General features: G+C 45.9%; 1 protein-coding gene across 1 annotated transcript; it reads right to left on the reverse strand.

The window, feature by feature from the left end:
• Nucleotides 1–723: 723 nt before the first annotated feature.
• clstn3 (calsyntenin 3) lies at nt 724–15,700 on the reverse strand (the record flags this gene model as incomplete). Its single annotated transcript, XM_083678911.1, has 18 exons — nt 724–873; nt 987–1,171; nt 1,478–1,613; nt 1,861–2,006; nt 2,112–2,273; nt 3,167–3,393; nt 5,096–5,244; nt 5,973–6,121; nt 6,381–6,440; nt 7,306–7,465; nt 8,414–8,526; nt 9,352–9,639; nt 9,769–9,954; nt 10,265–10,414; nt 11,731–11,939; nt 12,215–12,425; nt 13,689–13,811; nt 15,634–15,700. The coding sequence occupies 18 exons, from the start codon at nt 15,698–15,700 to the stop codon at nt 724–726; spliced, it is 2,871 nt and encodes a 956-aa protein (XP_083535037.1).
• Between the last annotated feature and the right edge of the window lie 611 nt (nt 15,701–16,311).

Genomic DNA, 16,311 nt, shown 5'->3' on the forward strand with positions numbered 1-16,311 from the left:
ACACTGACCTCATCATGAGTCACATGATCAGTAACGTTCAACTTCACCTCCTCACTCTTGGGGTTTTGTTTTTGGTATGTACAGAGGAATGTACATAGATAGGAAGATAGATAGATAGATAGAGAGAGAGAGAGAGAGAGAGAGAGAGAGAGAGAGAGAGAGAGAGAGAGAGATTGTGCAGCAAAAAGACAACTATATGTAGTCCAGGTGTGTGGAGAAGCATTGGGGTCAGGGCCTTTATGTAAGGGCCTACACCAGGCCAGTAGGTTGTGAGTCGATTGCTTAAATATTCATTTTGTGTGGTGGAGAAGGTCTCTGATGTGTGATAAATAGCAAAACATATACAATCATACTTTACAATAAAGTTATGTAGCCTCATTCGGCCTGTTTTATACAGACTTTAAAACAATGTTGATTTAGAATTAGTGCACCATGTACAATTTCTGTTGTTTGTTTGGCCAGGCGGTTAGACTATACTGTTTATATTGTGCCATAAAACATTATGTGGAGAACGATTGCCTGCATTGTTGTTTTGTTGGCTAAATCACAGATGGCCTTGTGTTGCAGTAATATGGTGTTCATTGCCGTTGTGCGTAGTGTTTGTGAGCATACATTCCATAGACTAGAGGTGTCAGCAGTTGTTGATATTTAAACACGTTGAGAGTGTGTGAGAGGCGAGCTGTTTGTGGTCTCCGTGGTAACTGGCAAAGAGAGCTGATTGGCTCAGTAGCGGCGAGGGTTGCCGTCCCTCCCCTCCTTCTTGATGATGATTCGCTGGTCATCGCTAGCGTCTTCGGGTGACTCAACCACCTCCTCGTCCTCCTCTCCTTCTCCCTCAGTGTCGGCCGAGATGCCCATACGAGATTCATAGGACTGAGAGAGAAAGCGAAAGAGATAGTGTGAGTGTGGTATGTGTTTGTGTGTGTGTGTGTGTGTGTGTGTGTGTGTGTGTGTGTGTGTGTGAGAGAGAGCCCTTTGATCTCTACCTCCATGGGATTGACGATGATGGTGAGGGCGGAGTCGTCCCATTGGCCACTGCCCTCCTTAGCCCCGCCCCTGGCACCTTCACCACGGCGATGAATGGAGCGAATTCGGAACACGCCCAGGATCACCATGACAACCAGGAACCCCACGCATACCATGATGATGACCGTGGCTGCTCCTGGCACCACTGTCAGAGGAGGAGAGGAGTTAATCATCCATGAGCCTCAACTGCAGATCTAGGATCAGATAACCCTATACCCTCAGTCCTAAACCCGGACTATTGACTATTAGGGGGATAAAAACATATCTGATCCTCTATCAGTGGTCTGGCAATGTCTACCTATGTCTACCTATTCCCCTAGTCATAGAGGTGCTAAACAGCAGATCATAACAGTCTTCAGTGACACTGCCATCTAGTGGCAGAGGTGGGCAAGGCAAGTAAAGGCAAATGTAATTGCACCATATCATATATGGAGTGAAATTTCAGCAGCACCTGAGTTGCGGTGGGGGTTGGGCAGGGTGTGTCCACTCAGCTCCCCAGAGTGGTGGGACGGGTGGAGGAACTGCTGCTGGGAGGCCAGGAGGTGAGACGGGTGGTACAGGCTGTCCAAGGAGTGCAGGAAGTTCACCTGCAAAAGAGAGAGATAGAGAGAGAAAGAAAGAGACGCATAGGTATTGTCATACTGGAAAGCTCACACTAGCTCACACACTCGTGTGAGGTGTTTAGGACTTCCTACTAACTACACCCAATAAATGCTACACAAGGGAACCCCTTAACTGCCTGGTCCCCACATAGGCCACTGCAAAGCACAGCTTGTGCTAGGCTAACTTAGCTAACTAAGGAGTTACTACCTGAATGGGTTGGTCTTGTTTTACCTCGAGCGTGAGCTCGTTGCTGGTGTACCTCCCGTTCATCTCAGAACAGGAGAGACGGAACCGCCTCTCGAAGCGGGCCGAGCCCTTAGCCAGCCGGTAACGGACAGACCGAAGGACGTCCTCATACACAGAGATGGACTCAGCTCCTGGAGAGTGGATGAGAGGGAGGAGAGAGGAGATGAGATGATAGGGGCAGTTCAATACTGCTGGGTAGTATAATAGGGCAATGGTGGGCTGGTGTGTAGTTATACCTGTGATGGCGATGTAAGCAGTAGTGTTAATGATCTCCAGCCCCCTCTCTCTCAGGGCATCCATGTCCACCAGAAGCTCCTCCCTCTCTGGGTTCAGCTCCTCCCCTAGGGGCTGGACCTCGCAGCCATCCAGAGTGTGGGCCACAGCGTCTGACATTAGAGCTGGAGAGATTGAGGGGGAGAGAAGCAAGTAAGGAAAGAAAGAAAGAGCAAAGGGGAGAGTGAGAGAGAGAAAGAGAGAGAGAGGGAGAAGCAGAAGGGGGAGAGTGAAAGAGAGGAAGGCAGAAAGAAGGAGAGAGGGGTGAAAAGAAGAGCGCAAAGGAGTGACAAGCAAGAGAGAAAAGGGTCACAGTTAAAAAGAGGAACAAGCAAAAAACAGCAGCATAATCCGACTTCCCACAATATTACGAAACCACAGATAATGTTGCAGATAGAGGAAAGGGTTAAGGCCGGGGGAGGATTAGGTTGATAAAAAGGGACTATCCCATTGCAGAGCCACAGGGTAAAGTACATCAGGTGGTGAGCCCACAGATAAGGAATTGCCAGATTCTTTGTTGTGTTTCTACACAGCACCTTCAACTGTTGTGTCCTGAACGGACCCTGAAGCAGGAAGTAGCTCTATTATATCATTCTAATCATCATCATCGTAACCGAAACACATCTTGATGTCTAGCACAGATGTAATGTGCTTCTGCTCCGATACGGTTGCACAGACCAGGCCGGACAGACTGTACACTGGCTGTTGCTGGGTGATAAACAAGACCAATAATAGTACCGCGTCTCCCCACCATCTTGTTACAGTTAGTATTGAGGCACAACCATTTTGGAACAAAAATGGGGGGAATTATCTATAGAAATTATCTATATCTATATATTATATATAGAGGGTGGATCAGTAGAGGTACTCCTACAGGAGGTCCATCAGTAGGGATTTTCCTCGACATTAGACAATCAACAGGGGGTGGATCAATGGTTAGAGGATCTACAAGGGGGTTGATCAGTAGGATTACTCCAACATTAGGGGATCTACCGGAAGTGGATTTAGGCCCACTCACCTCCACCCTCCATGCCCTGTGCGGCAGTGTTGACAGCATGGGAGAGGGAGCACACGATCCTCAGCTCTGGGAAGAGGGGTACACCACGGGGGCCTTCAAATTCAGGTGCGGGGCGGGCCAGGTGGGGGCCAACCCCGGACAGGGAGATCTGAGGGGCATCAGGCTGAAGGACCACCAGGTAGCCCTCCAACTGCCTGAGTGAAAGACAACTCTCCTCATTGAAACACCTGGAGGGAGGAGAGAGAGAGAGAGAGAGAGAGAGAGAGAGAGAGGAGAAAGAGCGGTGTAGAAAAGGTGTTAAGTCAGTTTATTATGTTCTGTAAGAGGTTAAAAATAAGTCAGGCATGATTTTAGATATACAGTATTTACAGTTACTTATAATTACTTTAGTTATCATCCATTGAGTTCCTTTAATAATGAAACAAAATCTAAAATGTAACACTAAATTAGATCAACACTTTGCAATTATAGAACAATTTGGTGATGCTGCATCTATAAACTAACTGTTTGTGTGTGTGTCAGGGCAACAGTAATACTGGCTCTCTGAGGCAGCTGCTTGTATCAGACTCTCCAGAAGGGCATGCTGTTCAGCCATCTGGAGGAACTTCTGACCTGAAATCAGCCTAACCTAAAAAACACTCCCAAAACACACCGAAAAAAACTCTTATCTCTTGACCTGAAATCCGACATGCTAAAGAACCAGAAACAGAAACCTCCTGACTTGAAATCAGCGTATGAAAAAAAAAAAAAACACACTCTAAAACACACAAACTCTTTGCCTGGTATCAGACTAAGCAAGCCACAAAAAAAAAAAAAACTATTTTTTATATTGCAATATCGGAGAGTTAGTAACATCCTGCCAGTGCCTCACTTCCTGTGATGGGTCAGATTGAATAGACATTAAAGAACATACATGCACTTTGCAAAGTGAATAAATATTTGATCAACAAAGTGGATACAAAAGCCAGAAAACCCAGCAGTGCACACTGTTGTTAAGTTAGGGGGTGCACTGACCTGAAAGCAGGGTTTTAGATTCATCATTATCAACTGTGGCTTGAAGCTACTGTACGTTCTTTCTAGATGCACCAACCATGCTTCCTCTTACCCCTAGCTAGATTAGCTAGTCAAGCTAAAGACCGGGATTCAAACCACAGCTGCAAATTGAATTCTCTTCCATGAAAATAATTGATGTCTCTGTCAGCGGAGGTCATACCATTCCTCATTCCGTTTCATGCATTACAATGAGCCCGTCCTCCGATTTCTACCTCCAACAGCCTCCCCTGGTACCTGTATATATCTTTACCATAATATATTGTGTTGTATTTGCAGAGCAGAAAGGAACAGAATGATTCTGTAATTCATTTATTAATTCAATCATTCATTGGTATCTATCTGGCAAAACTGACACCTAAAAGTGTGTCAAAAACCAACCAGGACTCCATCTTCATGGCTTAATATGGCTACCATACTCTGGCTTTACAGATATGACACAACAGGTCATTATGAACCAGAGTGCAACTCAAAGATAAGATACCCACAGTTTATCATCAGTGCCCCATATTTTGAGCATAGAGCCCTCTTTTAGCCCATGCCATTCCTTATCATATGGCCTTAGCAAAGTCCATGTTTGATGAGTTCAATGTCCAACAAACAGCTCTCTACCACTGAGAAACACTGTGAGCTCAATACTCACACTATTATTCACAGTGGAATATAAATAGCGAGAAAAAAGCCTCATGTTCTGGCCTGTTTGTTTTTGTGTGGGTAGATGTGAACAAGGTGGTGTAACCCTAACCCTCACCCTAACCATGTGTGTTTATGTATGTATGTGTGTGTGTGTGTGTGTGTGTGTGTGTGTGTGTGTGTGTATGTGTGTGGTGTGTGTGTGTGTGTGTGTGTGTGTGTGTGTGTGTGTGTGTGTGTGTGTACCTGAGGGAGGTGGTGAGTTTAAGGGGCCTGACTCCTGGGGTGGCGAAACGGAGAGAGTTCCTGTAGGTCACCTGCTGCACGGCCCTGTTGAAGCTCTCAATGTCATCTCCCTCTAGCACCAGCACCGACTGACTGGGGTTCACATGGACCTGAAAGATCAAAGGTCAAGGTTTCAGGCTCCATGGTCATACTTCTGCCTTATACATAGTCAAATCGAAAACAAGGTCAGCAGGGTAAATGGTAAATTCTATGCTAGAGACAAAATGATGGTGTACTCATGCATGCATCACAATTGCATCATTCTTGTGCCTTTCACAATCTGCCACTGCGGCGAAATTCAGTTAGAAGTTCCAAACAACAACATCCTCCCTAACGATATAACCCCTGGAAATGGACTTGCAGTGTTGTCATAAGCTGTTGTGTTTCTGCATGCAGAAAGGCGAAAAACGGTGAGTCCACTCCCCTAGAACACCCCTGGCAGGAACAGCATGTTTATATGCAAACCCCAGTTTAGAAGGCGCTTTTTCCGGACCAAAACAACGTTCGTAAACAAAATATTTCTGTCAAGGGATTCCCTGATAGCTACCGATTACACATAGTCATTACAACAATTTGGAAGCTTTTCGAAAGCTTTAATCTTAATACTGGACCCTTAAGGACAAGTGGTAGTTTGAATATGGGTGGGTTTTCACGTTATCACAATGAGACAGATTTTAAGACATATTTTTGAACACTGGCTGCGGAGTCCCTGCAGTACCTCAGCGGACCCCTTGTGGACCTTAGAACTTGGAGAAGCAAGGCTAACAAGCTAGGAACCTGTAGTACAGCATGCTTCCATATGCAGAAGGGTATGAGAGAGGGAGACAAGAGCAGTTACCTTCATGCCTGAACCCAAAGTCTCCAGGTCTCCAAAGTCCAGCCCCTCCCTGCAGGCATACAGACACTCCACCACACTGTGGGGTTCCACACTTCCTGGCCGCACCGTCACCCCTGACAACAGGCCACGGTAACCACCTACATACTTCCCTGAAGACCAGAGAAAGAGACAAAGTGAATAGACTAGAATAATCGTATTACTTACGATTAACACTAATCTGCAGAAACACTATACACGCACGCACACACACACACACACACACACACACACACACACACACACACACACACACACACACACACAAACACACTCTTTCTCTCTTTCTTTCTCTCTCTCTCTTCATTGAAACAAACACTCTTCACACCCCCACAGAGACTCAGACACACTTATGAAAACAAATGAATTCACCTGTGTCTTTGCCTTCAGGGATAGTGTTGTTAAGGATGTCCTTCTGTTTCTCTTCTGTTTCTGCAGGGGAAAAGAGAGGTAAGCATGAGAAGAGGAAAGGAGAGAGGGTGAGTGATGAGATGAGATGAGATGAGATGAGATGAGTGTGTGAGAGAGGAGAAACAAAGGGCGGGAGACAGGGAGAAAGAAAGAGGGAATAATTGGCAGGGAGAATGAAAAAAGTGATGAAGAGTGAGAGAAAAAATAAAGGATAAGAAAGAATTAGGATAGACAAAGGTGCATCATAGCTTCATTACCTACCAGCAGATGGAAACCACACAGATAGAGTACATTAATGTGTGTGTGTGTGTGTGTGTGTGTGTGTGTGTGTGTGTGTGTGCGCGTGTGCGTATGCGCGTCTTCCAGTGCTAATTGGCAGACAGAGTGTCCCATTTTAGTGATTAGCGCGGGTGTAACTGGCAGGCTAACTGTCTGGCCTGCCTGTTGTTCTGTTCGCCTAAATAATTGATAAGGCAGTGGTATTAATAGTTGAGACGGAGACACAAACATCTCAGAAAAATATAATTGGGTGAATGGGGAGAGAAAATTCCACGAAGCCAAGTCCAACTGTCTTGCAATGCTACAGTAGATCAGACTGAACAGCTGTATACTGCTGGTGCTTTTTTTGGAATGCTACAACATTTGGTTCATGTTCTCCCCAAAGATGCTTTCGGGGTAACAAAGTGTAATGTTTATAGTCATTCTAATGCTCTTTTGCAATCAATTTATTAATATTCAATAAAGCATTATTGGAACTGCAGGCAGTGTATGTACCTAACAGTTTATTGTGATAGCTTGTACAGTTTTGCTTGCCATTGTTAAGTGTGGCCAATTTATCAACCCTTCCTATCCTACGTATGTGCAACGGAGTTCAGCCAATCCCTACCCCAGCAGGCACCGATGACCATTCGCTGATGGGGGGCAGGGTTAGGGATGGCACCGTTGTCGTGGATGAGGGCGGGGTCAAAGGTGACACCGTCTACGTACAGGGTGACGGACGGGAACTGGACACTGAGGGACAGGTGATGCCACTCACTATCACACACCTGCCAGGAGAGAGAGGTGGGATAGAGACAGAAGAGGTACGAGGTCAGAGGTCAAAAAGCATTGGAACACCTGAACAGGAAGTAAGGATGAAGTTATCTGTACATCTAATGTAGCTTTTTCTCCCTACAGGTTTCGGTTTGGAATGGGGGAGGGTAATCTGGATATGGAGAGACAGAGTGGTAGAGAGACAGGGGGGAGAGAGAGACAGAGGGGAGTGAGAGACAGAGGGAGAGAGAGACAAGGAAGAGAGAGGCAGAGAGACAGAGGGAGAGACGGGGATAGAGAGACAGAGGGAGAGAGAGACAGGGGGATAGAGAGACAGGGGGATAGAGAGACTGGGGGATAGAGAGACAGGGGGATAGAGAGACAGGGAGACAGAGAGAGAGAGGGGATAGAGAAAAGGAGGGATAAAGAGATAGAGGGAGAGCAAGACAGAGGGATTTACCAAATCTTATCTGTTTCATCTTGCCCCCTCCCCCCTTAATCCTACCCAATTCAATCTGTCTGAGACCATTAGCCCCAGTCAAAACCACTTAACCCACTCCCCCAACACCCCCCAACACCCCCCCCCCCCCCGCCCCCGCCCCATAGTGCAGATATCATGAAAAAGGCTTGCAATGGAAATATCAATACTATGGAACTTTAGTACATTCAGTTCATTGTACTCAGAGTACTGTTCTATGAACTGTTTATTAAAGAAAACAGACTTGAGTATATTCCCACCATCCCCTGACGTTCCCAACCCACAACAACCCCCTCCCATATACCCATAAATCCCCTCTCCTATCGCCCCCCAACAATCCCCTTCCCAAAACCTCCACCCCTGTCTCTTCCCCCACCTCTCTCCCCTCTTCCTAATCCTCATGCCCTAGTCTGTGTGCATCCAGAGCTGGGAGAAGAAAACAGTCTCTGGCACATTCCCTCCTCCTCTGACGTTCCCACAGTACCTGCTCCAGTTTCCAGAGGAACTTGACAGGCCGGGCGGCGGAGACGTCGGGCCAGTAGAAGAGAGAGAGGCGGCAGCCGTGGACAGACAGGGAGTAGTGGGAGAACGTGTCGTCTGAGGACCAGAGAGGGGACAGTCAGGGGACAGGGGACAGTCAGGGGACAAGAGGAGGCAGGGGACAGTCAGGGGACAGTCAGGGGACAGTCAGGGGACAAGAGGAGGCAGGGGACAGTCAGGGGACAAGAGGAGGCAGGGGACAGAGAACTTCATTGAAACAGGCAGTGCTTGCCACAATGTGGGTTTTAAAGCAACATTCAGGCTATGCATGCATATTTCATCTTCAGAGACTTCTTAGAGTTGTAGTTAGTCAACATCTATTGTGTTAGGAGCCAGTTTCTCCTCAAGAGCTCAGCTTGGACACCAGATGCGGGGATGACAGAAGGAAAGTGGGGGGGATGAAAGATTGACAAAACCCGCTCCACCACCACCCTCTCACACACACACACACACACACACACACACACACACACACACACACACACACACACACACACACACACACACACACACCTCCTCCCTGTAGAGCTTCCCCTGATTACTGACAGATCTGCCCCTGAGCCAAATCACTAAAAGAAGGTCACCCCACTATTCTACTCATCTGGTCGTAAATGATAATATGCTAAAACTCTGACATACATACAAGCTTTTGGAAACATCTGTAGATGCTGTACAATAACTACAATAACTAGAATCTATTGAAAGGAGACCAATGGTCTAATAGAAGGTAACTTGAGTTTCATTTTAAAATCATTACATGTATATAGTTACTGTGTAAATTACATGTAATAAGACTAATAAGTCAATATCCTAGGTAGATAACTACATTGTATCTGTTCCACTTAATATAAATAAAGCATCTGACTGGCAGCTGTAACTGACCATTCTTGACTGTGCTGCAGACGATAGTCTCCTCCTCCCTGTGGTTTCCTCTGGCCTGATTGGTTGGAGGCTGGGTGGTGGCGCCGCCCCTTCGCATCCACAGCTGGAGGGTGAAGTGGTCTCCCGACACCGCCGCAACAACTGGGTCGGGTACCACAGCAACATGGGTGGAGCCATTGAAGGAGAACACCAGGGACGAATCAGAGGAAGGGAGAGTGGGCAGGGCTGAAGTCCAGTTGGCTGCTGGGGACGGGGGCGGGAGCAGGTCCACCTCGCCCCTCACAGCACCTGGGGAGCCAAGAAACAGGAGATTTGAATGAAATTATGAGTGAACGATTACATAAGTAACACAACCTTATCGAGTTAGGACTCAACTCAGAGAATACCTTGGACCCAGATGTGTAAACAAACACTCACCACACAGCCTGCGCACTGATCGGTCCGAGTAGCTGTCCCTGTCACAACCCTTCCCAATATGGCCGGTCTGCAGGTCTACAGTGGCCTGGATGTTCCACACAGTCTCTTCGCAGGTCTCTAAGTGCAAGCTGGGGAACAGGGGGATGCTGCCTGACCCTGGGGTGTATTCCACTCGCTTTGACCATCCTGGAAATCAGATAATCATCAAACTCGACATGAAAAAAAATAATGCACCATTCAAACCGTCCTTTCAATGGTCCAGAATAACAGCCCAGAATAAAAGTCTACAAAAGAACTCGACTCTGTGCTATAAAGAACTATAACTCTATATAACTCTACTGCTATAAATTCAGATGTTACTGCGGCAAAGGTATGCAGGAGACAGGCCTACAGATAGAGCCCTAAAGCCTAACGTTCCGTACACTCTACAACTAATGAGAGAGATGTCGGAGACGTGAATAACGAGGGTGATGATGCGCTCAGTATTATTGATTACCGATCCAGCCGGGTTTGCACGACGGTTTGACCGTGACAACGACCTGGGCGTCGGCCTGAGCGCGGTTCTTTCCACAGTCGAAGGCGGTCACCCAGAAGCTGTGAACACGCTGACGCTTCGAATCCAACGGCTCTGTGTTCTTAATGTTACCTAGGAGACAGGAGTAGAGAGGGAGAGAGGGAAAGAGAGAGGGAGGGAGAGGGATGGAAAGAGAGAGGGAGGGAGAGGGAGGGACAGAGACAGAGACAGAGTTCAGCCATCTACATTCAACACACCCCCAAAAGCACAGCATGAGAAGTGCACTGACTGACTCACTCACTCACTCATTCACTCACTCACTCACTTACAAACAGACAAATACACACACACACACACACACACACACACACACACACACACAAACACACACACACACACACACAAACACACACACACACACACACACACACACACACATACAGGGGCAGACACTCTCAGTGCAGCTTATTTCAACTGAAAAGGCAAATGGGAAAGAGTGAAGAGTAAAAGATGAAAAGAATGAAAACAGATGGTGTATTCCTATTTCTAGAGACAATGAGTGAGCATGTAATAGGGATATGGTTGTTGGCCCCAGCATGTCAGCCCACTAACAATGAGTCAGAAATAAGAGAGAGACAGACTGAGAGAAAGGGAGGGATGAAAGAGAAAGTAAGAAATAGAGAGAGACAAAAAAAAATAAGTGGTAGAGAGAGAGACAATGACCACACAGGGGCATGTTAAGCAGGCTGAAACAATAGGTCTCTGTGCTGCCTGCTTCTAGGCCTAGTCTGACCCAAATCATAAAGGAACTTCTTATCTCCTGCAACCTCTTCCTAGTCACCACAGATTCTGCAAAGTCATGGTAAAAACCCAGTCCTGTGAAAATACGCCTCCCCCCCTCGGCTGTTGTCATATTACAAAATGTCCGCTATCGATCTCCCACTGGCCCGGTAATGGGCTGCAGACAATGGGAGTCTTGCATACTGAAATCAAAGCCTTTACCTCAGAGGAAACATACCTAAGATACCATTAGGAACACTAGACTAAGACCTAAGTTCTTTCTTAAGATTAAGGGCTCTACTCAGACAAGAAAACCAGAAAACCTGCCATAGAAAGGTCTATGTGGAGTCACCTTACAGAACTGTATCCACCCACAGATATTCTATTTTGAAACATGGAGGTCTATTTTGAAACATCTGACAGGAGTCTACAGTAGCCCACCTACTTGGCTACAAATGTATTGACTATGAAATTTCTGTTTTAAAAAAATTATTGTTTATATGCCACTGCATAAATACTACAGATGATTGAAACAAGCCTCTACGGTCCACTGAAAACTGACAAGCCTATTGTAGTGTATGCTAGAGAAATATGTGGTTTCTGGTGAGAAACTTATGTGCTTATATGGGAGATAAGGTGTCATTTAAGACGCTGTGTCTGTGTCTCACCGTCGTTGTCGATGGCGAAGGGCACGTTGGGGGTGATGATGTCATAGAAGCAGATCTGGCTGTACTGCGGGGAGCAGTCGGCGTCCAGGGCCTCCACTCGCACGATCCGGTCGAACAGACGGCCCTCTGGGACAGACGCCTCGTAGCGACGCTCCACGAACACAGGGGAGAACTCGTTGACGTCGTTCACACGCACATGCACTGTGGCCCTGGGGGAGGGAGGGGGGAGAGAGAGGGCGAGAAGTAGACAGAGTAAACAGTAAACATATAATACATAATAGTACACACACAACTGTATAGTGATTTAAGTAGCTAGGGGGCACACTAAAGCCTGTGTATCACCACAGACAAATATGTCAATGTTTGGAGAGGCTTGCTTCAAGCTACAATACCCAGGTGTTAAATCACCCAGGGGAGGTAGGAGAGTTAAAATGAGAGAAAACAAACAAAGAAACTGCAGGAAAGGTCATATGGTGTTTCTCACTTATGGGACTTCTTGCTGTTGGCTCCATCTGGGCCCTCTCCACAGTCATAGGCCTGGATGGTGAAGCTGTGTTCCCGCTGGCTCTCACAGTCCAGAGGCTCCTTGGACCGCACCAGGCCCTCCCCTGTGGAGCGGTCCAGAACCACCGCCTCAAACTGGACTGATCCGGATCCCGAGGGACCATTGTGCACCCGGAAGCCACAGATCTCACCTGGATGAGAGAAGAAGGGAGGGAGGGAGAAGGGGAGAGGGGGTAGAGAAAGGAGTACAGAGAGGAAGAGAGAGTAGAAGAATATAGAGGCAAAGAGAAAGAAATTCAGTGCAGAGGAAATGATAGGGCAAAAGGTTTTCATTTTCGCTGTTCGAACCAAGCATCATTCAAGTAGCTATATGCTATAATCATTTTAAAGAATAAAATTGCATCTAGATGATTCATTGTAGTGCCTGACTCATTCTAGTGTACAAACACATACCTGCGATCATCAAAGGTCCAGTCTTATTACCTGTACTGATTAATAGATTTGAGCCTCCAATGGCTAATAAAACAAATCAATTGAAGTATGATTTCAATACAACAATTTAACAAATCAAACTAAATGTGAATCATCCCCTGAGTGATTGTAGTGCAGCATATTGATTTGAGTAAGCACTAAATGTCCACTAAATCAACTCTAAATGATCCCAATGAACACAAATAATCCAATTTCAGTATAGTGTGGAGAACAGTGCTGACTGTCCCAGTACCCTGGGTTTGAATTACACATTGACTCTTGGGGGACATCCTAAATATAGTGACCTGAACCAATGTTGCTTTTTCTGCTATTAATATTTGTAATGCTTCTGGGAATGCCCTTGTTTCTTTCAGGGAAAGCCCTGAAAATTCACGTCCGGCCTGTAGCTGTGTAGTGCAGTGAACCGTGAGTCACTCTGTAAGTTTCCATGGCATATGATGTCTGTAACACCTCGATGGTGGGTATGATTCTTGTATGGGCCACATACTGTATAATTAAATATCTTTTACAGTATATCCTCTTATATACGCTCTCAGAGCTTGTCACTATTTAATGTCCCATGGGTGTCTACAGTTGGGAAAAACTGCTTTTAGCTACTGTGCTCCTCAGACATGGAAAGATCTTCAGAGTAGAGTGAAGTTTGGTCCCTTACACTTGTATTATGTCCTTGGTTAGGGACCAGCTCACAGAGACATGCTCTTGCTTTGATTAATTAATGTGTGTATTTTGTATGTATGTATTAACTGTTGTCTTGTAATCACATGTGTACTGCAAACAGGGCACACCTGCAAATGAGAGTTCAGCCTCAGTGTGTCTCCTAGATAAATAAAGGTTAAATAAACATTCAATATGTCTTGACTGTAAGTCACTGGTTATAAGAATCTATTAAAAGACCATGATTTTACATCATTAACCCTGCCTGTACCTGAGTACTGCAGTGAAGCTCTGTACAGTATTGTTACCTGCATAGTGCAGAGGAGCATCTTTATCCAGGGCAAAGAGTGGCGGGTTGAGCAGCACGGTGTTGTCGTTCTCCATGACGATCCCCTGATACTCTGTCTCGATCCATGGCTTGTGCTTATTGGCTGAACGGCACAGAGAGGAGACCAAGGAGGCTTTGGGTTAAATGGAGCAATTCGTAAGAACAAACATGTCTATTTTTAACCCCCCATTACGGGAGACACACACACACACACACACACACACACACACACACACACACACACACACACACACACACACACACACACACACACACACACACACACACACACACACACACACAGCCCCTCCAACCTCCTCCCCCCACACACACGTCAAGTGTCACTCCACACCTAGAGCCAGTTGGCAGTATAATTAAACCCTGGCAGATTTCACCTTATCACACAGAGAGAAGTATATTGCACATATCAATCAGAACAAGCCAACCAGCCTGCCACAGGCGCAGCACACCGACAAACAATCACGTCAAAATCAAACGAGAAAGGTTTGCTATGAATTCACCCCTAATTGCAAATTAATTATTCATTTCTGTGCTCGATGTTCAGCCATATCAATCAAAGGCAGAGTTAATGAGCTTGAACGATGACTAATTTTACACTTCAACAATCAAATACCAAAACAAAAGCTAGGGGCTGTCTGCTAGATAGTCTGTCTCACTAACCCTGATGATGAATAGTTAGAATCCCAGTCATAGGACATCTGCACACAGCTGCATTTGTTCACATCAAACACAGAATTCTACAGAAGTTTGGCCAGGTTCTAAATGAGAGGAGGGGACTGAGAGAATGCTGGTGTTTCTTCAGTACTAGCCCATTTCAATCACAGAGCGCTATATTCAATGCCCTTCGTCAAGGTGCAACCTGATACTAACACTGTCTGCCCTCCTCCTCCATTTCCTCAAGCTCTGTCCTTCTTTTTGGTCATTTATCTGCCTCCCTCTATCCCTGACTGTCTCACTCCCCCCTCCCCCCTCCATCCACCCCTCTCCCTGTCTCCTCTCTACTCATCCCCCCCTCCCTCTCTCCATCGCTCTGCAATATAGCATTAATCTGAACATCAGGGCCGTGGATTACACCCAGGATTACAGATTGAGAGACATCACTTTCCATCCCTCTCTCCCTGGCACTCTTCCTCTTTGTGCCACTATATCTCTCTATAACACCCCTGTCACACTCTACACTTCTCTATCTCACACACACCCTCTCCTACCTCTCTCACTCCTTCTTCTCTTTGTCACTTGATCTCAAGCATCTTCTCTCCATCTCCCCTCCCTCTCTCTCTATTTATCTATCTGTCTATTTTCTGTGTCACACACAGTTTGTCTTTGGATCTTTTCCATTGGACTCACTATTTTTCTTCCACCGGCACCACATTTCCCCTGTCTCCCCTCTCCTTTCCTCCTCTGTTATCTCTTTCTGACGTCTCTCTCTACACTCTGTCTGTTTCCCTTTCTATCAGAGTCTCTAGTATGACAATTGTTGGAACAATGAGTCATGGTTATCCATGACGATAAGTCTACTTCAGAGAAAAAGATCCATCATATTCTGGGGGTCATAATATTGATTACACAAGCAATCACGCATAGAAACGTCATCACAATTGTACAAAACATACATATTGTACATGTATCGATACATATATGAAATCATGTGTATGCATACATGTTTTTGGACAGATAACATGCAAATGTGCTAATGTGTGTGTGTGTGTGTAATCATAAACGTCAATGACTATGTGACTAGAGTGACTATGTGATTGAGTTCCTTCTTGACTATAATGAGTTAGGAAAGCTGCAGGGACAAAGAGCCATGGCCATGAGCATTTCTACAGGTATCTGTAGCTATTTCATGACAATGAAAAATCATGATTTACTCGCAATCAACAATCAAAAGGAAAGGAACTGACCTTTGTTGCCATTGGCAACCGAAGTCAAGCAAAGGAGGAGAAAGGAGAGAAAACTCATTCTGTCCATCTGAGGGAAGAAAGGAAAGGTAGAAAGGAGGGGACAGGGGGGATACAGTACATGCATTAAACTGTTCAGCACTGGAAGATAAACTGAGGTAGAGAAGGTTGACAGATCGGAGGACAGACGGAGAGAGAGAGAAAAGGACAGACAGACATCAGTAGGCTAAAACTCGACAAAAACCCCAAAGGAATCTGTCTCCTTCACCTCATACTTACGATAATTACACCATTAACACTGTTAAAGAGACTAATATATGGCTTGCTTGCGACCTTAGACGATGCTGCTCTTCCACTGCAGGCCCATTGAGGCAGTGGCAGCATAGTAGATTGGCACATTTAAACGGTGAAATAAAATGCGGCATTAGACTGAATCTAAACAAACTGGCATGAATTATTCAACTGGAATTTATTAGTGTAGCCCCGAGATGTCGAGTTATGCTGCATTCGTTATGAAATACTTACAGTGATGGTAGGCTATGCTGTCTATGATTCCACGCGCCATGCCTACGTATAGGTGTGTGTGCATCATAGTTCTATGGAGTGCATGCGTGTGTGTGTGGGTGTGTTTGTGCGTGTTTAGACTTGGGTGAGAATAAACACATCTCGGTATCAGTGGCA

The sequence above is a fragment of the Argentina silus genome (genome assembly GCF_951799395.1).
Source record: "Argentina silus genome assembly, chromosome: 10".
NCBI classification, from domain to species: domain Eukaryota; kingdom Metazoa; phylum Chordata; class Actinopteri; order Argentiniformes; family Argentinidae; genus Argentina; species Argentina silus.